General features: G+C 36.0%; 1 protein-coding gene and 1 long non-coding RNA gene across 3 annotated transcripts in view; both read left to right on the forward strand.

Annotated features, from left to right (window-relative positions):
• The first annotated feature begins 9,523 nt into the window (after positions 1 to 9,523).
• The window catches only part of LOC125646540 (cysteine sulfinic acid decarboxylase-like), a 152,536-nt gene continuing 137,334 nt past the window's right edge, over positions 9,524 to 24,725 (forward strand). Inside the window, exons 1-2 of the mRNA XM_048872888.2 lie at positions 9,524 to 9,591; positions 9,689 to 9,783. Coding sequence (XP_048728845.1) covers positions 9,575 to 9,591; positions 9,689 to 9,783 — 112 coding nt within the window. The 5' untranslated portion in view covers positions 9,524 to 9,574. The remainder of the gene's footprint in view (positions 9,592 to 9,688; positions 9,784 to 24,725) is intronic.
• On the forward strand, positions 15,614 to 24,121 carry LOC125646560 (uncharacterized). Of its 2 annotated transcripts, XR_007359754.2 has the most exons (3): positions 15,614 to 22,875; positions 23,657 to 23,825; positions 23,980 to 24,121. It is a non-coding gene; the product is annotated as an uncharacterized LOC125646560 (long non-coding RNA). The 2 variants fall into 2 exon arrangements; XR_008795759.1 differs by having other exon boundaries at positions 15,614 to 23,825.

Here is a 24,725-nt window from a genome sequence, read left to right on the forward strand (position 1 = left end):
TGAAGTTGTAAGTAGCAAGTTTTCTGCTGTAGAATAAGTTTACTTCAGCTCTAGGAGTGACAAGTACCTTTTGCAAATCAAAGTTGATAGTTTTGATCATCACATTTTCAGTTGATCTCTGTTTATCTTCTTGCTTTTCCATCCTTGCTTCCTGCTTTAATTTTTCCAAACGCATCAGAAAATGCGTATATATCATTTTTTGGCCTATGAAACCATACATTGAACTCGGTACCAAATATTTTATCATACAGCCAATATTTCTGTGCCTCATTGCAGTTCTTTTTACACTTCTCAGTGTACAAATTGTACATTTTTCTTATAGATAAGAGTACTGTCCAAATATTCTCTCTCAGTTGAATTTCTACAGTAATGAGATTCTGTTCTTGGGAATGAACGGATGTGGTCTCTGATACAATTTTTGTCATCCTCTGAAATTTTGTTCTTTGGAATATGTTTTCCTCTATTGTCTGTTGAAGAAAAAGTGTTCTTTTTCTTCTTTAATGCGTACGTAACTGTTTTCTCACCAATATCCAATGTTCCTAAAAGTGTCTTCTTGCATACCTCTACCTTGCTCTCATCTATAGGCAACTAATAATGAATAATGTGTTTCCTTCTTGATTCTTCTTCTGGATTTTTGGTTTTCCCACACATTTCTGTCATTATTGCATGACACCTTATGAAATCTCTTTGGCGATCGTATGATAGATTCCAGTAACTTTGAAATATATCCAACCTCTGGGTGTTACTGACTTTGTCTTGACATTTGTACTTGTATTTGCAAGTTGTTTCTTTCTATGTTCTCCCAGAGATTTTACTGCCCTTGCAGTTAGTGTATGCCTTTCCTTTATTGCAAAGCTACTTGGCTTTATTTCTTTTCTATTCTGTTGTGTTTCTTCGGTATGGTCAGTTTTAAAATCGAGACATGCTACTTGCAAACATATTGTTGTTACAGGGGATTAAAAAGTCGACATTTCGCAAATTCTTTGGTCGTTATAATGATCTAGTTTGCCAATACAACCTATCATTCGGTCAAATGCTGTCTGGTGTGTGTCATACCAATTGTTAGGCAGTTCTTGGCACACTGATTTGACTACGGATTACACCGTTTACCTGATCAAGAGATTTCACTGGTGGTGTGACCGGTCAACAGGGGATACTCCGTCCTCCTAGGCACATGATTCCACCTCTGGTATATCCAGGGGTCTGTGTTTGCCAAACTCTCTATTTTGCATTCCGTTTAGGAGTAATGAGATTGATCACTATTAGTTATATTCACCTTTCATTACTTTTCATTACCTTCCCCATTTTCCCTTTTCTTGAATGTCTCCCTTTGGAAGCCTAGGCGCTCCTTCGTTTGTACAAACTTGAAATTCCTACACATAGGGATAGCGTGTGTTAAGGTTCGTTGAAATTAAACCAATGGTGCTAGAGAATATGAAATTGTGAAAAATTTGACGCAAAGAAGACGTGACAAACAAAACACATTGATATGTCGAGAGTTGATATCAAGAACAATTGTATGTAAAGCAATGATTACATGTAGTAATTGTGCGCGAGTTTTACAATTAAGAGCATTGTTGTCTTTGAAATTTTTGGTTAATTTACAAAGTAGACCCTAACCCCCGCACCTTTGTAAATGTTTCCACATTGTATAGATTCAAGTTTTTTGTATCCCCGCGACTATAGTAGGGGTATATATATTGTTTTACCTGTACTATGTTAGAAATTTTAATCTGGCTCATAACGTATGAATGCTGAGTGATAGGAGTCTCATATTTCATATGCAAATTCCTTATTTTCGTACCAAGTTTTTTAACCAGGTGAGCTTGGTATTTAATCTACGAGTACATTTAAAAAAAACGTATTTAAAATATCCTGGACTATTTCAAGTAATGCTTTCATAATTGCATATACATTCCTTGTGGTAAGCCCTTAGTATTTCATGCATAAAAGGTTTACAAGGTCATAAATCATGCATGAAATGCTAAGGGCTTACCACAGGAGAAGATGGAGGTAGAAATGGCATAGATCATGGTATTGCATGAAATTATTGCCATAAGGAATTTATATACAAAGTATGGAAGCTCTACCTTAAATAGTTAATAAGATATTTAATCGTTTAGGCTTTCTTAGAAGTAGAAGGAACTCGAAGGTTAATCTTCACCTTCTACAGAAACAAGAGGCCCATGGGCCACATCGCTCACCTGAGTCACCTTGGCCCATATCTGAAGACTTTCCATATATATTTGCATGTAAAACCTTGGTCCCTATTATGGCCCAAACTACCCTTTGCAAACTTGAATCTACACTATGTCAGAAAGCTTTCATGTAAATGTCAACTTCTTTGGCCCAATGGTTCTTTTAAAGCTTTTTTCTATATTTGTATGTAAAACTTTGACCCCCCCCCCACTTGTGGCCCCATCCTACCCCCCGGAGACCATGATTTGAACAGACTTGAATCTGCACTATGTCAGAACGTTTTCTTGTAAATATCAGCTTTTCTGACTCAGTGGTTATTGAGAAAAAGATTTTAACTATATATTTGTATGTAAAACTTTGATCCCCCTTGTGGCCCCATCCTACCCCCGGAGCCCATGATTTGAAGAAACTTGAATCTGCACTACGTCAGAAAGTTTTCATGTAAAAATCAGCTTTTCTGGCTCAGTGGTTCTTGAGAAGAAGATTTTTCCTACATATTTGTATGTAAAACTTTGATCCCCTATTGTGGCCCCATCTAACCCCCGGAGCCCATGATTTGAACAAACTTGAATCTGCATTATGTCAGGAAGCTTTCATGTAAATCTCAGCTTTTCTGTCTTAGTGGTTCTTGAGAAGAAGATTTTTAAAGTTTTTCCCTATATATTTGTGTGTAAAACTTTGATCCCCTATTGTGACCCCATCCAACCCCCCGGGGCCATGATTTGAACAAACTTGAATCTGAATTATGTCAGGAAGCTTTCATGTAAATCTAAGCTTTTCTGGCTTAGTGGTTCTTGAGAAGAAGATTTTTAAAAATTTTCCCTATATATTTGTGTGTAAAACTTTGATACCCCCTTGGGGCCCCATCTTATCCCCGGGGGCCATGTTTTGAACAAACTTGAATCTGCACTATGTCAGGAAGCTTTCATGTAAATCTCAGCTTTTCTGGCTTAGTGGTTCTTGAGAAGAAGATTTTTAAAGTTTTTCCCTATATATTTGTGTGTAAAACTTTGATCCCCCCTTGGGGCCCCATCTTATCCCCGGGGGCATGATTTGAACAAACTTGAATCTGCACTATGTCAGAAAGTTTTCATGTAAAAATCAGATTTTCTGGCTTAGTGGTTCTTGAGAAGAAGATTTTTAAAGTTTTTCCCTATATATTTGTGTGTAAAACTTTGATCCCCCCCTTGGGGCCCCATCTTATCCCCGGGGGCCATGATTTGAACAAACTTGAATCTGCACTATGTCAGAAAGTTTTCATGTAAAAATCAGCTTTTCTGGCTTAGTGGTTCTTGAGAAGATTTTTAAAGTTTTTCCCTATATATTTGTGTGCAAAACTTTGATCCCCCTTGGGGCCCCATCCTATCCCCGGGGGCCATGATTTGAACAAACTTGAATCTGCACTATGTCAGAAAGTTTTCATGTAAAAATCAGCTTTTCTGGCTTAGTGGTTCTTGAGAAGATTTTTAAAGTTTTCCCCTATATATTTGTGTGCAAAACTTTGATCCCCCTTGGGGCCCCATCCTATCCCCGGGGGCCATGATTTGAACAAACTTGAATCTGCACTATGTCAGGAAGTTTTCATGTAAAAATCAGCTTTTCTGGCTCAGTGGTTCTTGAGAAGAAGATTTTTCCTACATATTTGTATGTAAAACTTTGATCCCCTATTGTGGCCCCATCCAACCCCAGGGGCCCATGATTTGAACAAACTTGAATCTGTATTATGTCAGGAAGCTTTCATGTAAATCTCAGCTTTTCTGGCTTAGTGGTTCTTGAGAAGAAGATTTTTAAAAATTTTCCCTATATATTTGTGTGTAAAACTTTGATCCCCCCCTTGGGGCCCCATCTTATCCCCGGGGGCCATGTTTTGAACAAACTTGAATCTGCACTATGTCAGGAAGCTTTCATGTAAATCTCAGCTTTTCTGGCTTAGTGGTTCTTGAGAAGAAGATTTTTAAAGTTTTTCCCTATATATTTGTGTGTAAAACTTTGATCCCCCCTTGGGGCCCCATCTTATCCCCGGGGGCATGATTTGAACAAACTTGAATCTGCACTATGTCAGAAAGTTTTCATGTAAAAATCAGATTTTCTGGCTTAGTGGTTCTTGAGAAGAAGATTTTTAAAGTTTTTCCCTATATATTTGTGTGTAAAACTTTGATCCCCCCCTTGGGGCCCCATCTTATCCCCGGGGGCCATGATTTGAACAAACTTGAATCTGCACTATGTCAGAAAGTTTTCATGTAAAAATCAGCTTTTCTGGCTTAGTGGTTCTTGAGAAGATTTTTAAAGTTTTTCCCTATATATTTGTGTGCAAAACTTTGATCCCCCTTGGGGCCCCATCCTATCCCCGGGGGCCATGATTTGAACAAACTTGAATCTGCACTATGTCAGAAAGTTTTCATGTAAAAATCAGCTTTTCTGGCTTAGTAGTTCTTGAGAAGATTTTTAAAGTTTTCCCCTATATATTTGTGTGCAAAACTTTGATCCCCCTTGGGGCCCCATCCTATCCCCGGGGGCCATGATTTGAACAAACTTGAATCTGCACTATGTCAGGAAGTTTTCATGTAAAAATCAGCTTTTCTGGCTCAGTGGTTCTTGAGAAGAAGATTTTTCCTACATATTTGTATGTAAAACTTTGATCCCCTATTGTGGCCCCATCCAACCCCAGGGGCCCATGATTTGAACAAACTTGAATCTGCATTATGTCAGGAAGCTTTCATGTAAATCTCAGCTTTTCTGGCTTAGTGGTTCTTGAGAAGAAATTTTTTAAAGTTTTTCCCTATATATTTGTATGTAAAAGTTTGATCCCCCCTTGGGGCCCCATCCTACCACCGGGGGCCATGATTTGAACAAACTTGAATCTGCAATATGTCAGGAAGCTTTCAGGTAAATTTCAGCTTTTCTGGCTTAGTGGTTCTTGAGAAGAAGATTTTTAAATGACCCCACCCTATTTTTGCATTTTTGTAATTATCTCCCCTTTGAAAGGGACATGGCCCTTCATTTGAACAAACTTGAAAGCCGTTCACCCAAGGATGCTTTTGGCCAAGTTAGGTTGAAATTGGCCCAGTGGTTCTGGAGAAGAAGTCGAAAATGTGAAAAATTTACAGACAGACAGAGAGACGGACAGACAGACAGACGGACAGACGGACAGATAGACAGACGGACGTCGGACAAAATGTGATCAGAATAGCTCACTTGAACCTTCGGTTCAGGTGAGCTAAAAACAAGGTTATCTTAGCCATAATGGTGTTCGGGCATGTTCTGAGAATTCAAGTACGGTTCTGACGTGATCTGTGGCCACAATGTGTGAGTAAAATTAAAATTACATCAGGTGAAAATCAACAGAGCCAAGGTGACTCAGATGAGCAATGTGACCCATAGACCTCTTGTTTTATAGTAGTAGTGAATGATTGTAATGTGAGCTTGAACTAAAGAACTGAACGCATGCTATGAAGCACGAACCACAAACCAAGCCTAATCAATGATATAGAAGTTTAGGCAAAAGAGAAATGTTTAGATAGTATCATGTTACATCTAACGAGAATTTTAAACAATTTTGAAGACAACTTTTGCAGCTGTCCCCTCCCCTGAAGTATGAGCCAAGCAAAAATATGTGGCTCGTAGAATGTTTACAAGCTTTTCTCAACAAGTTTCGAAGTGACATTGACATTTTGACCCAAAAAACAGCAAAACTTCGACAAAAGCTATATATTCAATCAGTGATAACTACCAGTTAAACTAAGTGGAGGCCACCAGATATTAAATAGCGGTTGCAAGTTAAATTAAGTGGCGACCACCATATAAATCAATATTAATTATCTATCCTTTCACTTGCCGCCTTTCGTACAAAATGCATAGTGTAGTTAGAACTACGCCAAATTCTATAACAGAATATGTTGCATATCAACCCTATCAAACCATTATCTTTTCTATGGGAAACAAAAAATGCATCGTTGAGGCGAGGTAAGCAACACTATCAGGTATAACGGACCTTTTGTCTGTCTGGGATCGAGTAATGAATAGGATCTCCAGCAGTATTCAAACCAATTGAAACCTTCGCCCTTAGTAGAGTAGAAAAATGGAACTCAAGATCTCTCCCCAACCCCAGGGGCCACCGGGTGGTACCACTACAACACCAAACTGAAAGCGGCAAATGATAGTTCTATGTTTTTTCTACCTTGTCCTGATGACCTTTCCATCTTGTCTTCAAAGATTTATGTTATAAAAGCAGGCACCAAATCCCTTCAATCTCTACGAGATACAAAAAATAAAAATGTTCAGGTGAGCTAAACAATACTTCCAGACATCACAGAGCTCTTCTTTACATGGCATCAAGTACTACTTTTCATGCTCTTACTTACATCAATGGATACAGTGTCCCTGTCACCCTTGATAGAATAGAAGTCGGGACTCGAAATCTGTCCCGACCTCCGGGAGTCACAGGGTGGTACCACTACAGCCCCAAACTGAAAGCGGTAAATGATAGTCCTTGGGGTCCTCTACCTTGTCTTGATGTTCCTTCCGCCTTGTCTTCAAAGATTGATGCTGGAAAAGCAGTCATAACACCCCTTTATTCTCTACGAGAAACGAGAAATGTCAAAGTTCAGGTGAGCTAAACATTACTTCCGAGTATCCCAAAACTCTTCTTTACATGGCATCGAGTACCCCTTAGTACTCTCTACCTCAATAAATGGATACATTGTCCTTGTCACCCCCCTAGAATAGAAATGGGGACTCGAAATCTGCCCCGACCCCCGGGAGCCACCGAGTGGTACCACTACAGCTGAAAACTGAAAGCGGTAAATGATAGTCCTAGGGGTCTTTTACCTTGCCTTGATGTTCTTTCCGCCTCGTCTTCAAAAATTAATGCTGGAAGAGCAGTCATAAAACCCTCTCTTTCATTACGAAAAATGTCAAAGTTCAGGTGAGCTAAACAATACTTCCGGGTATCCCAGAGCTCTTCTTTACATGACATCGAGTACCCTTAGTACTCTCAACCTCAATCAATGGATACATTATCCTTGTCACCCCTCCTATAGTAGAAATGGGGACTTGAAATCTGCCCCGACCCCCGGAAGCTACCAGGTGGAACCTCTACAGACCCAAACTGAAAGTGGTAAATGATAGTCCTTGGGGTCTTCTACTTTGCCTTGATGTTCCTTCCGCCTTGTCTTCAAAGATTAACGATGGAAGAGCAGTCATAAAACCCCCTCTTTCAATACGAGAAACAAAAAATGTCAAATTTCATGTGAGCTAAACAATACTTCCGGGTATCCAAGAGCTCTTCTTTACATGACATCGATTAGCCCTTAATATTCTTTACCTCAATCAATTGATACATTGTCCTTGTCACCCTTGATAGAATAGAAGTCGGGACTCGAAATCTGTCCCGACCTCCGGGAGTCACAGGGTGGTATCACTACAGCATCAAACTGAAAGTGGTGAATGATAGTTCTAGGATTCCTGTACCTTGCCTTGATGTTCCTTCTGTCTTGTCTTCACAGATTACAGCTCTAAAAGCAGACATAAAACTCGTGTTATAGTTTTAGTAAGTTATGCGCAATGTCAAAATCAGGTGAGCTAATGAACAATTTTTGATAACAGTCACAGGATGGAGGTATTATTCATCAGATATTACAGAGAAAGTGTTTGTTTCATTATCTAATCCTGTTTCCTTACACCACTTGCTCAAAAGATTTCCTTTGTTGATTTCTTTTGTTTCAAAGCAATGGTTATCACTCTTCAGGTGAGCTAATTTACAGAAAAGATTTTTGAATGCAATATGATTTCAAATGGATTGGCACATGAAAATAGGATCAGTCATATAATTTTCCCTATCATATCAATCTATTCATAGGTACTTAATGATTAAGATTGTAATATTCTGGTGAGCTAAATTATCAATGTGCACTTACTTTCGTGCATGTAAGCTGAGAAATGAATTGTTCAAAAAGATCAGAAAATGAAATGGGTGGTCAATTTTATTTCCTTTCATCCTTTCATTACAAGTTACTGATATAAATTCATTTCACCATTGATGTACAATCTCTCATGTGAACTAAGTTGCCCATGAGTGTTGCGATTGACATTTATTAATTCAAAACATTAATTAAATTAAAAAATTCCTTTAGAATAGGTTTCAAATTAAATATTTTTCTATTAGTACTCTCAGTCCTTTAATGATTTTCCTTAGTGGCTTCTACGTGCTTATTGGCTGCTGGTTAGTGGCTGCTAGCTTCAACCTGGTGAAAAAAGTATTCAGGGCCGTAAATTAACCTTCAATTTGGAGGAGGCAGGAAATTAGGCGGCCCCCAGACGCTGAGCACATTTTGTGCACACTGAACACGTTTCGTGCAAAATCCTTGATTCTAGGGCCTTCTAAGATGTTACTTGACTAACTCATTCTAAAAGAAAGATTTGGAATGCTTTTTAAGGGAGGTATCATGTTCTTAGTTATTGGAAACAACATAAATTCTAATGAACTTTAAATTTTAATTTTTTTTTTGGCTCAAAAGTTGGAGGAGGCAGCTGCCTCCTCCGCCTCCATGTAATTTACGGCCCTGGTATTTGCTTCTTTTACCTTTTTTTAAAGAAGAGACCATGATTTCTTTAGATATAGCCCCCTCCTACACCCGTCACTGGATATACAAATACAAATATGTATTGGCACAAACACAATTACAATAATTGGCAAAGGCCCATTGAAATAAAATAAATAATACCATATTTATATAGCACCCTTTTCATACACTATGTACGCTCAAAGGTGCTTATTGAATATCATTATGTTAAACGTTTACATATTTTTTATGTAGTCTTCAGTAATTGACTTCTGTATTGAAAACAGTCTCCAATAAATCACACAGTAATTTTTAAGATTTTATGTATATCACTGTTAAAATATACTTGTAACATGTATCTTGCATTGTCCAGAGCATGCATGTATAATTTCGATTATGAATGTAAGAAATATAAGAAATTAGAATGTTCTGTATTACTTGAACATGTGACTGTAAATCATATAAATGTTTAAGCCGCTGCCCTGTCCAATCAGACTTGTATATCATTAGATATGTACAGATGTATGCTATATCAAAAGGAAACTGCAATTCCACACAGGTACAAATTAAAATCAAGATCTAATTTGATCGAGGAAATTCGGCGTATATGTATTAACATCATGCCTGCCTATATATATGTTAACATCAAATTTAATCAGACAAAATTTCTTAAATAACCATTGACTAGATAGATAACCAAAGTAATCAGAAAATGCATGGGACGGTTCGTCCTAGTGCGAATAGTCTGAGTACGAAACGTCGTCCCATTACCTTATAGTGTTATCAGACAGGTTCACTATCTGGTTCGCTTGGATATGCTAACCACCCGTAGGTAAGCAAAAATGTTAACTTTTAATGGTCCAAAATTCATATAAACGTTCAAGGTATTCTATTATAACATGGTTTAACTTAAATATTGTTTTATGTAGTTCTATATATCGCTTGAGGAGTCTTGTGGATGTATTGAAGACCACGAATCATAAACGACCTACATTTGTATCGGGAATGGCAACCCAAGATCGACGTGAGTTATTGAGAGACATAAAATCAGAAATTAATAATGAAATTAATTATGAAAATACAAATTAACTGTTTCTTTTATCACGTATACTATGCAGTGGTGGACCCAGGGTTTATGAAAAAGGGTGGGGAAGACATGTCATTGACTTTTTTTGTCACAAAAAGGTATACCGTTTTTACTGACGAAACTGCCGACTCAGAAATGTGAAAGGAAAACACCGGTTTCCAATAATAGACTGGCGTGTTATTTTTAAATATAAGGCCAACGTTTTTAATGTTTCGTTATATAACCAAGATAAATAGCTGAACTTATCGCAGTTTAGCATTACTGTCATCTATATAAGTCGTTCTTCAATCAATAAACCATGTTCCTCTGTGGAATGAACAGTACAATTTTTTCAGACATGTGCATTCATATCACACAACAACCCTTTTACATTATGGCATTACTTAGCTCACTGTCTTTTTCTGACATGGCTGCAGCACCTTTAATAGATTTCATCAGTTCATTTGCCTTTGGTTAACAATTCGAGTGTTTACCTTTGCCTAAATATCATATGACAGTTGTTACATGATTTTTTATATTTACTTTTGAGAAGTCAAACTGTATGTAACAGTTATTTTCCTCCCTTGGCCTTTTTTAAACTTATTATTTATGCTGTGCATCTGTGCCCCTTTTCTTGGCATTTGTTTAGCTTTTCGTCAGCCACATTACGGTTTGAAAATCCTGTGCACACAGGAACATGTTAGTGTAAACAAACGTAACTACAGTGATCTCGGAATAAATTCTTTTTAAAGTCGTAACTTACAAATATTGGTTACAATATATATAAGTTATGATGAAAATGACTAATACATGTATGTATCACATTTATACCCCCCCCCCTCCCAATGAAAAGCAAAAAAAAAAAAAAAAAAAAAAATAGATTGGGGAAAATATTGGGCTTGAACTCGGAATGTATGCTTTTAAGAAAGTGTAAGATTACCGAGCTCCTAAACCACTAGGCCACGTAAGTTAAAAGGTTTCACGTTTAACAGACTGCTAAAGCTCAAGGTAAATTTTGAGAACGATTTTTTCATATTTTAGCCATTTTCAACAAGAAGGCCACCTCCAACAAAATTTCCTCAAGTGGACTTATGTACAGTCATACTCAAGTAAAACAATTTAGGGTGGCCTTTTGCAACAATTTGCATTTTTACATCTATTATATACTCTATATAATCACGGTGATGTTTATGCTTATCAAATAAAGATATTATCAACATATAGATATCTTTATTGAGTAATTTGGGTAAACACTGACATTGTATAGCAGAATATTTGTAAAAATTGATATTCAAGAAAAAAGTATTTATGTAGGCGAAATTGCATACCAAGTGCGCTATATTTCAAAGAAAGTGTTGCACGTCTCATATTAATTCCACTAAAGGTGTTGCATGAAAGATCGAAAAATTTAAGTTATTCAAATATATGATAAGACCAATTGGAACTTATGTCTTGATTCAATAATTTTTTAAAATATTAAGTTTAAAAGACGTGCATTGACAAAATTAGCCAACATATTTCGAGTTTAAATCAAGCAATAAGCGATTTATATGATTTTTAGCTTTAAAAAAGAAGGGGAATCCCCGAATTTCAGAAAAACTGCCTCCGTGAAATAAAATAAATTTAGCATGAACATGTTCTTCGAGCTTTCCTCTAAAAACTGTCGCTTTGAAATTTTGTTTCACGAGGTTTTTGTAAATTTCAAAAAATCGAAACGACTTCACTGGTATTATTTTCAACTTCACCTGTACGTTAATTGTCCTTATTATGTAATGTATGGTCTACTGTGTGGTTTAGTGGATAAGGTCGTCGACTCTTATATGTGAAGATGTTTTCTATTTTTAAAACGACCGGTTTCGACTCCCTCACGAACACATTTTTTTGTGTTCATATTACGTTTTGCATCCAGATTTTTTCTTAATTGAAACACGCGGCATTATCATGTTATTTGATTCGCGAGAAAGTGTAAAAGTTATTTGCTCTTTAAATTTGGTTTATTCCGTTGAATTACTATAGGATTATGCAAATATTCAAACATTTGCATATGGCACAGGTGAAAGACGTATAAATTAAAACAACCTTGTAGGGTGCTGGTGGGGGATAGTGGGGGATCTCTTAAATTACGGAATAAACAGTATATAAAACATGTGCGAATCAAATAACATGATTATGCCAAACACGCTTCTAGTTTTATAAATGGTTCATGTCAAATCTGTTTATTACCATATGCCGAGTTTGAAATAAGCTTCCAACCTGGACACTGTTTAGTTTGTGAAACACGCCGAATACCGCATGCAATACCTGTGTTTTAATAGTCAAGGCTGCTAACGAAAACTTGTATGTTTTTCTGAATGAAAGTTGTTGACAACGGCATGGTGCCTTTTACGAAAAACCGTTGTGAACTTTGCAAAGCTTTGGAAGAAAAACTTAAGGCCAAACATGGTAAATAACCGTTAAACAGTTTGAGTTTATATGTATTCCAGTAGCAAATTCCTATGTTGAATCAATTTTTACAGGTGCGTATTAAACTTCCCATATTTTGTTTTGTAGCCAGAGTCATGTACAGTTGCCAATTGTTGGTTGTAGAAAATAATGCATACGAGTATAAGAGCTTTTGGACTGTAGTAGTATAGAATATTAAATATCTGATACACTCGTAACATGTAACCGTATACAAATGTACATTGTATCTAATATTCAGAAAAAGAGAAGACAATTCAATTTTCACGAATTCAAAAATTATCTTTAGACTACATGTATAATGTATTGATACATAAAATGTAATAGGCTTGTCCCTAGTACTGGGGAATCCTTTAAGTATTTAAATGGCAAATACGCAATGAGTAGAAATATGAATGAAGGTCAATTCTACGTCACGAGTGCTGACACGGAGCTCCGATTAGGGAAAAATCCCGCTTCGGTGCAACACCCTCTTTAGAATAATGTGATTAAAACTCCAGATTTGGCACCCAAAATGGCTGAGTAGTTTGGCTAATACTTAACTTGCACAATGTTTTACTCAAATTATTCTAAATTTGTGACACAAACGTGGCCTAGGCTCCCCCTAAATCCGCCACTGTATATATGTATCTTCAGATCGATGTTGTTTGGTAGATATGTTATACGACAGTTTATGTTTTATAAAAATGCAAATTGAAGCAATATTTTATTGCCTTTTCTCCCATGCATGTAACGCTGAAATTTGTCATAGCATTTTTGATGAATGAAAATAGGTAGCTGAAACAGCCCATTTTAGTTTTCCCCAGGGTGTTATATTAAATCATTAAAACATATTATACATGAATGTGATTGAAATATTTTTATATTATATACATTTTACATGTATCTCTGTTGCTTTCACTGTGACTTGCTTATCTTTCATGCGACTTGTTCTGAACTGTATGCTCTCGACTGCCTCTACTTTCCTTATTTCTACTCTTCAATATTTCCATGTTAGTGTGATAAAACTGCTCAAGAGTTGTTGCAAACCTTTCAAGTTTGTAAAACTGTGTGAATAGCACTGCCTTTGAACATAAAATGCATTTCAATATAATAATAATTTTAAATAAGTCTATAAATAACACTATTGCACATATATGCGCGGACCCCCCCCCCCCCCCTTCCATGCGCACTTACCTAATTTTAAAAATAAATGAAATTCATATCGCAATCCCCTTGTAGCAATGGCATGTTTCAGAAGAAAAAAATGAGAACAATATTCATAATATCTTACATAATCCTACCGGTAGTTGTAACACAATGATATGAAACATTTCAGCATTCGCAAATAAATTTTAATAAATTACAACATATTTGAGCCCCTCTCCACTGTTGTTGTAAGGATACATTAAGATTTATTCACAAAATTATTTTTTCAGTCGTTACATGTAATAGCAAGTGGCATGTTTGGTTACCATGGGAGGGGGGGGGGGGTCATCGTGGTTTGCATTACCGGACGTGCCAAGGAAATCGATTTAAGCATTTCTTATTTTTAGACGTGGAAAAAACAGAGATTTTTAAAGATGTTCATCGATTTTTTTTATGCGTGTGCAATTCTGTTTATAGCTTTTTAGTACCTGAACCCCTCACATAGTAAAAATCAATTCCTTTTTTGAGACTTTAGTATTTTAATCAGATTTGTGGTTTACAGTCGATTACGTACATTGTCCCGGTAGCAAGGCTTTTACAAAAAGAAAAAGGTTTTAGATTCGCCACTCAAACTTCCACCAGAGTTCGTTTACTATTCCGTAGGTGACGTAATGAGGCCTCAACGGGGAGTTTGATTCGAACCACAGGGGCTAAGCCCGTTTTGGGGCCGAACCCTGTGATATCATAAATATAGAAAGGGGTCTAACTCTGACCCAGATAAAAAAAACTAACCACTCGCTTCAAATGCCTAAAAAATCTTAAATTAGGTACGCTATGCGTAATTTGCCGGTCTCCTTGCATAGATTTATGTTTATTTTTACTAGGACATTTACCGGTCCAGGTCACGGAGTCGTTTCTTGCCTATGACATCAGCGAAATTCAGACTAGTGTGGAAGATTTCGGACCTGTCAATTAAAATTTCACATCAATTATACGCTACTTACTTCCTTATACCTTAATAAAGTTCTCTATGTTCGCTGTATCTTGGTTGCTTATTTTACAAAACATCAACTCCTAACTCTAACTGCCATTTTGAGAAACGCACTAAAGACCCGAAATATCTAAAACTTTAAAGAAGGGGAAATGGGTAAAAATAATCTAAATGAAATAAAATAAACAAAAACAAAAAATTAAGAAAGCCAACAAATAATGTTCAATTTCCTTCTCTAGGTGCAATATCACAAGAATAATGTTTTAATCAATTTTAAGGTATTTGAGATTTTAAGTCTATCGAGTATTTAGTGCTTTCATTAAAATGGCAGATCTTGTCAACAGTTGATGCTTCTGAGGAAAATTAAGTCGTGTAACGTCTACACGAAGAACATTATTAAAATATGAGGATGTAAGTAGCGTGTAATTGATGTGAAATTTTAATTGACAGGTCCGAAATCTTCCACACTAGTCTGAATTTCGCTGCTGTCATAGGCAAGAAACGACTCCGTGACCTGGACCGGTATTTACCGGTAAAAAAACTACTAGTAAAAAAACACCAAGTGAAATCGAGAGAACGATGACGTATATCTTTGTTATTTTAAGAACCTGTGACTTGCAATTTGGCATGCAAGTAGTTAAAACATTAATCTATGCAAGGAGACCGGCAAATTACGCATAGCGTACCTAATTTAAGATTTTTTAGGCATTTGAAGCGAGTGGTTAGTTTTTTTTTTATCTGGGTCAAAGTTAGACCCCTTTCTATATTTATGATATCACAGAGTTCGGGCCCAAAACGGGCTTAGCCCCTGTGGATTTATTCTTAAATTATCATTCTATTGAAATGCGTTTTACGTTCAAAGGCAGTGCTGTTTAAACACAGTTTTACAGACTTGAAAGGTTTGGGCATTCTTATCATACAATTAGTAACTTGAAAAGATTGAGAGTAAAAAAAAACAAGAGACCCATGGGCCATATCGCTCACCTGAGTCACCTTGGCCCATATCTGAAGACTTTCCTTATATATTTGCATGTAAAACCTTAGTCCCTATTATGGCCCAAACTACCCTTTGCAAACTTGAATCTACACTATGTCAGAAAGCTTTCATGTAAATGTCAACTTCTTTGGCCCAATGGTTCTTGAGAAGAAGATTTTTAAAGCTTTTTCCTATATTTGTATGTGAAACTTTGACCCCCCCCCCCACTTGTGGCCCCATCCTACCCCCCGGGGGCCATGATTTGAACAATCTTGAATCTTCACTATGTCAGAACGTTTTCTTGTAAATATCAGCTTTTCTGACTCAGTGGTTATTGAGAAAAAGATTTTAACTATATATTTGTATGTAAAACTTTGACCCCCCTTGTGGCCTCATCCTACCCCCAGGGGCCATGATTTGAACAAACTTGAATCTGCACTATGTCAAAAAGTTTTCATCTAAAAATCAGCTTTTCTGGCTTAGTGGTTCTTGAGAAGAACATTTTTAAAGTTTTTCCCTATATATTTGTATGTAGAACTTTGATCCCCCCTTGTGGCCCCATCCTACCCCCGGGGGCTATGATTTGAACAAACTTGAATCTGCACTATGTCAGAAAGTTTTCATGTAAAAATCAGCTTTTCTGGCTCAGTGGTTCTTGAGAAGAAGATTTTTAAAAAAATGTCCTATATATTTGTATGTAAAACTTTGATCCCCTATTGTGGCCCCATCCAACCCCCGGAGCCCATGATCTGAACAAACTTGAATCTGCATTATGTCAGGAAGCTTTCATGTAAATCTCAGCTTTTCTGGCTTAGTGGTTCTTGAGAAGAAGATTTTTAAAGATTTTTCCTATATATTTGTATGTAAAACTTTGATCCCCCCTTGGGGCCCCATCCTACAACCGGGGGCCATGATTTGAACAAACTTGAATCTGCAATATGTCAGGAAGCTTTCAGGTAAATTTCAGCTCTTCTGGCCCAGTGGTTCTTGAGAAGAAGATTTTTAAATGACCCCACCCTATTTTTGCATTTTTGTGATTATCTCCCCTTTGAAAGGGACATGGCCCTTCATTTGAACAAACTTGAAAGCCCTTCACCCAAGGATGCTTTTGGCCAAGTTAGGTTGAAATTGGCCCAGTGGTTCTGGAGAAGAAGTCGAAAATGTGAAAAGTTTACAGAGAGACGGACAGACAGACAGACGGACGCCGGACAAAATGTGATCAGAATAGCTCACTTGAACCTTCGGTTCAGGTGAGCTAAAAAGGGAAAGTAGTGGCAGTCGACTGCTGAGAGCATACAGTTCAGAACAAGTCGTGCATCCATTAAGCAAGTCAAAGTGAAGGCAGCTAGAGTTGGGTACCGCAGAAAATAAATGTACCGCGCGGGTATACCGTGGTATTTGCAAAATACCGCGGTACATACCACGGTATACCGCAGATTTAATCTTTTAATTTTATGATTCAATTTTAGTGGATTTTAGTTGTGATTTATTGTTTATATAATATGTTGACGGTGCTACCGTTTGAGTGAGCGCGGCTCGTATGTATATATTTTGTAATGTTCATGCTTTGATCGGGTTCAATACGCCAGTTTCGAGATAAGAACTCTTCTGTGTAGGAGGTGCATTTAGTGGAACTTTTAATGCCAAAGTGGGACAGAGTGGACCTACAGTCCCTAGGGAATGACAATGAAATGTAGTAAAAGCGGCTTCTCTTTAAGTATGTGAATGTAGGAAATGCAAAATACTATTGAAAGAAATATTTTACTAAAGTGGAAACATAAACAATGTCATATTTACAAGTAACTTCCAGGATATAATAGAGGGCGAAGCTCTCTCACGGCCCGAAGGTAAGGTAACACGTATATACATGTTTAAAAGGAAAATAATGAAAAATTAAACCATACCTATGGAACTTGAAAAGTTTGGTACCAATGGCGTCGATTCGAATATTAGCGCGTGGACATGTATTCCTCCATTTTGAATCTCGTCTACCCTAGTTCACGTCGTTCTGAGATGTTACATAAAATCCGTAAAAGCATGTAAATCTTATTTTCTTAATCATATATAATCACTCCACGATTAATGCCATGTTTTTTGTTGTGGTTCAAACGCTATGTTTGTAAATTTGCTAAATAACGACGCTGAATATGACGTAACAATGTACTGTTTACATCAATTGCGTTATATTTCCCGCATTCAATATATAGGCGGATCAAATGTCCAAAATTAAAATGCTTTGATACAGCTCCGTCCGCGTGCTAACTTCGGGTTGTTTTTGTCCTGTTTTGGATATAGATAATAATGCCAAAACTTTTTTGCTTCGCCCTCAAACACGGTCACGCCGTAAAACATATTACGTACAAGCAATGAAATAACGTGATATAATAAGAATTCCATGTATTTAATTACTACCTGAATACTTATCATTTACTTAGTTTGTGTATCAGTTGAATTTGGGTGTTGAAACTGCGTATACACGAGAAACTTGCTGAGCAGATTCACTTATGCAACACTGAAAATGTCCCAAACCCGCATGTAAACAAATTGTTTCGCGCCTTATTATGTACGAGAGTTCTCCAAAGGGAAATAACTCGGACGTATCTCGAAACTGGCGTATTTAAACAATATCTACTTGCCAAATACTCATGACATGGATTTTCTCCCAGGGTTTATATTAAAAATCATTAAAACGTGTATACATGAATGTGATTGAAATATTTTTATGCTATACATTGTACAGTACCCGCAACGTTATTCTTGACATGATAAACGATAGAACACGATACACGCACGATAGGATAGGATACACGCACGATACGATAGGATACACGCACGATACGATAGGATACACGGTAAACCTGATAAACGCAAAACCTGATAAACGATCTTCACGATAGACCTGATAAACGCAAAACACGATAAACGATCTTCACGATAAACGGAAAACCTGATAGAAATGTTGTAAATTTAGAAACAATTTAGACAGAACGAAAGTTTGATACGTACAAAATAATTTCATTATGTTGATAATAATATTGAAGGATTTCAATACTTAATATATACCTAAAGCATATAATGTAATTATCCACGGTTGTACGTTTATTTTTTTTAAATTCTATTTATGTTTTCTTTAACGTCATTACAGCTAAAATCCGGAAGCTAAACTATATACGGTATTGAATTCATTATTTGATATCTATATGAATTTTCTCAGCCAATGATTCTAAAACGTATATTGTCACCTTGAATGTTTAATATATGAATCATAAATGGAGTGATTGATTTTTATCTTGCTTAACGTCACCATGACCGGTGAAGAGCTTTTAAATTTAGGCTTATGCTCGGCAATTACGGCCATTGAGCAGTGAGGGTTTTTTAGCGTGCCACACCTACCGTGACACGGGGCGTCTGTTTTTAAGGTCATCTCCGAGGACCCGTGGTATTCACACTTGATACCGAGTGTTTAGCAATTAAACAGGGAATTAACAAAATGGAATATAATGTAGTGATATCATGCTTCAATAGCTCTCTTATTCTGTTGTCTATTATCTTGGATATCAAATAAAACTAAGTAATATTTTGTGTGTAGCGAGGAGGGGGGTTATTTTGCATCAAGCTCTGAGTTCACCGCTCTTTCAACAACTACAATTATTTTCATAATGACCGCTTTAAATTCAATCCACTGCACTACACCATATGCTCATATGTTAGATATTTCTACACTATGAGTAATAATTGATAGTCATAAGTAATTGGAACATATTCATATGAATTGATATTTTGTTAACAAAAAATAAATAAACTATTAAAAACATAAACGAAACCCGGCTTGATTTAAAGTCGCAATTTAGAAACGCTTTAAATTAAATGTTTGTGTTTAGCATGTAAAAAAATTCAAATAATCATCAAAACCGGCATACATTTCCAGTATCTACACGTACGACTATTGGTATATGTGTACATGTACAAATAAAAAAAAAACAACGATGACAGCTGAATCGTGCCCAATTGAGCAGAACTTTGGGAGATGCAATATACCCTTGCACTCTTTTAAAACTTAATCTTCTAAATGTGTGAAATACAATGCCCCTGAGAATGTTTACTGTCAAAACACGGGTGATACACAAAATCAGATAGATAAGAACGCGCACAAGTTCAGCAGTTGGTATATAAGTTGAATACAGGTGAACAAAATCGGAAGAAAAAGAACCATTATTAAAATATATGTGATAAACAATGTAATTTACTGATTTTTCCTTTCAGATCGGAACTTTCTATTTCTCTGTTAGTGTTAATTACAAATTATTGTTTCTAGACAAGGAACTGTTTATGAACTCCAGATGAAGGAGCTTTCAGTTTTATTGTCCTCGGTTTGCTCGGCAAACCACTGCCTACTTTCCAGACAGAATGACATTGCGATAAATTTTCACCCTCTCTGGACAGACATATAGCTCTTTTTCTGCTTTAAAATCAACAGCTTTATGTTCTCCTTCAAATATACTGTCTTTCCTCGATTCCTAAAAATAGCTTCTTTAACAAAACGAATAAAGCTTTCGGAAAGTATCTTACTTTTTCATTAGATTTAATATACGATCCCGATAGTTTCCGAAGCTACACGATAAACGATTTTCACGATAAACGGAAAACCCGATACACGCATAATACGATACACGATAGACCTGATAAACGCAAAACACGATAGAAAACGGAAAACCTGATACACGATAGGATAGGATACACGCACGATACGATAGGATACACGCACGATACGATAGGATACACGCACGATAGAACACGATAGGAATGTCAAGAATAACGTTGCGGGTACTGTATATACATTTTATTTCTGCTGCCTTCACTGTGACTTGCTTAACCTTTGATGCACGAATTGTTCTGAACTGTATGCACTCAGCAGTCGACTGCCTCTACTTTCTTTTTTTTTTTACTCTCAATCTTTTCAAGTTACTAATTGTATGATAAGAATGCCCAAACCTTTCAAGATGTTTGTTTGCCACTACTTTCCTAGTAAAACTAGAATTAATTAATGATTTTTCAGTCGTTATTAGCACGTGGCATGGTTGGTTATCATGAGGGAGATGGGTCATCGTGGTTTGCATTACCGGTCATGTTAAAATTAAGGAAATGGATCCAAGCACTCGTTATTTTTAGTCGCGGAAAAAAAAGCAAACAAAGATTTTTTTATATAAAATTTCAATCCGACCAAATCCCATCGATTTTTTGTAATTTTTTAAATAACACTAATTCAGTACCTGTGCTCACTCACATATTCTAACAATTTAGTTAGTCTCCCCTTTTCTTGTTATTGAGAATTTAGTATTTTAATCAGATTTGTGATTTACAGTCGATGATACACAATTTGTATTCGATGTCCCATTACGTATGCCTAATGTTTACGTATATTCAATATAATGTCCCGGTAGTATGACTTTTACAAATGGAAATAACAAGTACGTATTTAGATCCGCCACTGTCAGTCTTATTATGACGTACGTCAAAACGTAGACATGACGTTACACATCATCTTAGCCTGCCTTTCATAAACATTGCACTTCATTAAACATTTCGCCTATAACGGTGCACTGAATTTTGGAGCTAGGAGGCCACAAGATTAGGATGATAATCATATACCAAGATGTGACTTTGCGAGATCTAAGCCATTTTTGACAAGGGACTCACAGGCACTTGTTTCATACATGTGTCCCCCTCCTTAATGATACCACAAGGTACCTAACTAGATTTCGGACACCTCTCGCTTCAAGTCTCATTTCACGAAAAAGAAGTTTAAACGAAATCTTTTTTTAAAAACAGAGCTCAATTACTTTTATGTTAGTCCTACATAGCCCCAAAAATTATATTATTCCATAAAATAATTACTATTTATTTTTCACACACAGTATATTTTATATCCATAAAAAAAAAATTGACCGTAGATCTCAAACCGGAAGTTGTTGTAGTAGATGAAGCGTCTGAAAATGTTAAACGGTAGAAATCGATGAATAAATAAGTAGTTTACAGACATGGGGCTTCGTGTAAGGTACTGAAAACGACATACCAGCAAGGACAATGTCTATTAAAGCGTCTTATATCACAAAAGTGAGGATGAATAGCGAACTAATCGTAAAATGAGACTTGAAGCGAGAGGTGTCCGAAATCTAGTTAGGTGCCTTGTGGTATTATTAAGAAGGGAAAACCATGTATGAAACAAGTGCCTGTGAAGGGGCTTCTGGGATTAGCGTCATTTTTTTTTTCCTTGTTAGAGGCTCGCAGTACGGCTTACTGCGCTCGCTATAATAGACTGTTTCACGATAACTTTCGCACATGCGCATAACTACTTCTATCGCTATATTTAACTAACGCCTTTTATCGTACGAAGTACATATTTCAAAAGAGGAAAATAAATGGTTTTTATGTGAAAGTGTATGTGTTTTACCTTTGACATGTATTTTGGGGTTCCGATGTTGCGTTCTGATAACAATTGAATAATATATTTTTAGAAATAAAATTTGAAAAATGTGCATTGAACTTGCTACCCCATAGGTATACACGGGAACTTCCGTGTTTACATTGACAACAAAAATGGCAAACCGGGAGATTTATAACACAAAAAGATGAAAACCGTCAATGTTCCTATGGCTGAAATACCGATAAAGTTAAAAATGTATACATGTGAAGGAGTCATCCCAGATATTTCAGGCAATGATACCCCCCCCCCCCCCACATACAAACACACTGTACTTCATATTTGACACTATTGTCAGATGCCACGCTCATATCGTCGTTTAAAGAAATTTATAGACACATGATTTTGAGACTAACGGAAGAAGGGGAACGGATAGAAAACCACAGAAGACTAGAAAAGGTGTTACAACACTTTGAAGCTGACCAGTGATTTGTCACAAATAATGACAGTACAGGTATCAATATCATTAATCAATATTTTTATAATTATTTTACATATAGGTCTAACATTTTTTTTTTAACACAAACAAGATATACATTGACCCACGCAGTGAATTAGAAAAAAAAAATTAGACCTTCAATATAAATGTTTTAAATATAGAATTATTTATTATATTATCTTGAATGCTGTTTGTCAATGAAAACATTTCACCTAATATATTATAGTTTAATGTTATAGGCCCAGTGATTACTTATAAAAAATAATGTCTAATAAATGAACTACTAATAATCTACACTGTACATGTGTACTTATATATAAATTAATATACATATATACAGAGGCATACCCAGTATATATTAATTATAGCCTAGAAAATGCCAAACACAGTAAAGTGAATAAAGAAAATGAATTAAAAACAAGATAAACAAACCACTCACATATATATCGGGATTTGAGCAGAACACACATGTACATCTATAATTAGACTATTAATCATGATTTTGTTTTTAAAGATATGAATCCTTGGAGTACATCTGACAGAATCTTCTGTTTGGCTTCCATGAAGAAAACCAGGTATAAAGTGTACATATGTTTACCAAATAGGAAAAACGTATGCTATGCATACTATGAATGTCCTTTTGGGTAACAGATAAGTTTTGATCTGGATCAACAAACCTATTTATGTAACGTGTAATATGGGTTCAAACCACGGATAATAATTTTTCTTAAACGTTTCCTACGTTTCTAAATGATTGCATTAAACTATAGTTCTAAACAATGATAATAAATGAATTTGAATCAAACACTGTGATTATTTCCTTATTGATTTATTATAGGATTTTCCTCTAACTATTCCTTGCCTAGTTTAATCACTCGTGTTTCAGCCTCTGGTCTGAAACCACTGTTTCAGACGCTGTTTCAAACTACAAGTTTAAACCCTTTATTTATTTGAGCATTTTCTCCCGGGGTATCTTCTGAAGGAATAATGTCTCAAATGGTCCACCCGCAGTAATTTGAGGTCCCGCATATGAGACAAAAAACCTTACCTAAATTCTGGATGTGAGATACGATCTTCTCTCTTCTCCGTCTACCAGCAAACTAACTTAAATGCGCAGAAGCACCTTCAATTTATACCTCCGCTCAATTCTGCTGACTCATATGCTAGTCTCCAAAACGTTTGAGACAATGTACAACACACAAGGAATAGCTAATCATTGACAAGACTTTGATTGACCCTGATTGCCTCATTTACATAATCAAAGGAATTTTCATTACATTTATAATATATTTTGTTCTAAAACTACTGGTATTTACAGGTACATTTAACTTTTTAAACTCCTTGGATTCAATATAGTCTAGCACAGTCCTGTAACCATGCACCAAAACTGAGGAATGAATGGGAGGTGGAGTTCAGGGAGAGGAAAATAATCAATAATATGTCATCCTCAGATCCTGATAAAAATTCTTGATCTGACTAGCTCCATGCAGGATTGACAGCTGCTAAGAGTTGTTTCCCAAAACTGGTAACCATTATTTTGAATTTCAATCAGCATCACTGACATAAAAAAGTCAATACATTATTTATTAAAAACATATTTAATGACAAACACTTTTAATCATTTAAAGTGCAAAACATATGCACACAAAATTGATAATTCAAGGATGTTTATGTTTCAGATGTGGAATATCCCTGACATCATGGAAAGTGAGGTGGAAGTTGGTGTGACTGAGAATCCTTTAGAAAAAAAAAAGATGAAAACTCTGATCTTATTTGAAGAAAAGTCTGTTTACAAGAATAAAAAAGACAGTATTTGATGAACAAGACTGCTTGATTTCTGAACAAATATTTTTTATAATCTAAAATAACTTAATTTGGTAAAACATAAAACAGACATGTTCCTTTGAATAGGTTCCAAGTGACACTCCTAAACATGCATTAGTAATTACTTTATCTGTCTCCTAAAATCTCGACCCTAACATTCCATATTTTGAACAGTATGATAGTTATGTATAAATTCTACATGTACAGTATGAAACTTTTCTAATTATTTTTGCAAAAAACCCCTGTTTTATAAAATGAAAAAATTCCATGACAATGCTACTAGTTTAAACACATACCAAAGCATTCAGCAATATCTTCAACATACAATCCAACTTTCCGTCTCATCAATATGGCTAGAAACTGATCTATATGCTCCAATAACATCAGACATTTAGGTCGGTCCCTCTCACCAGGGGTAGCAGAAGTACCTCTTCAGTACCCCATCTTTTCACACTTAGTCACCAGGCCCCAGGATCATGAAACATCTTAAGCTTAAGTCAAAATCTGAATATTGTGATGAAATGATTGAGAAGTCGATCATTCCAAAATAAAATTGCTATTCAATATTGTTTCATTGAATTTCTGGTGTATGCAAATTAAG

The sequence above is a fragment of the Ostrea edulis genome, chromosome 6, assembly GCF_947568905.1.
Source record: "Ostrea edulis chromosome 6, xbOstEdul1.1, whole genome shotgun sequence".
Classification (NCBI taxonomy): Eukaryota; Metazoa; Mollusca; class Bivalvia; order Ostreida; family Ostreidae; genus Ostrea; species Ostrea edulis.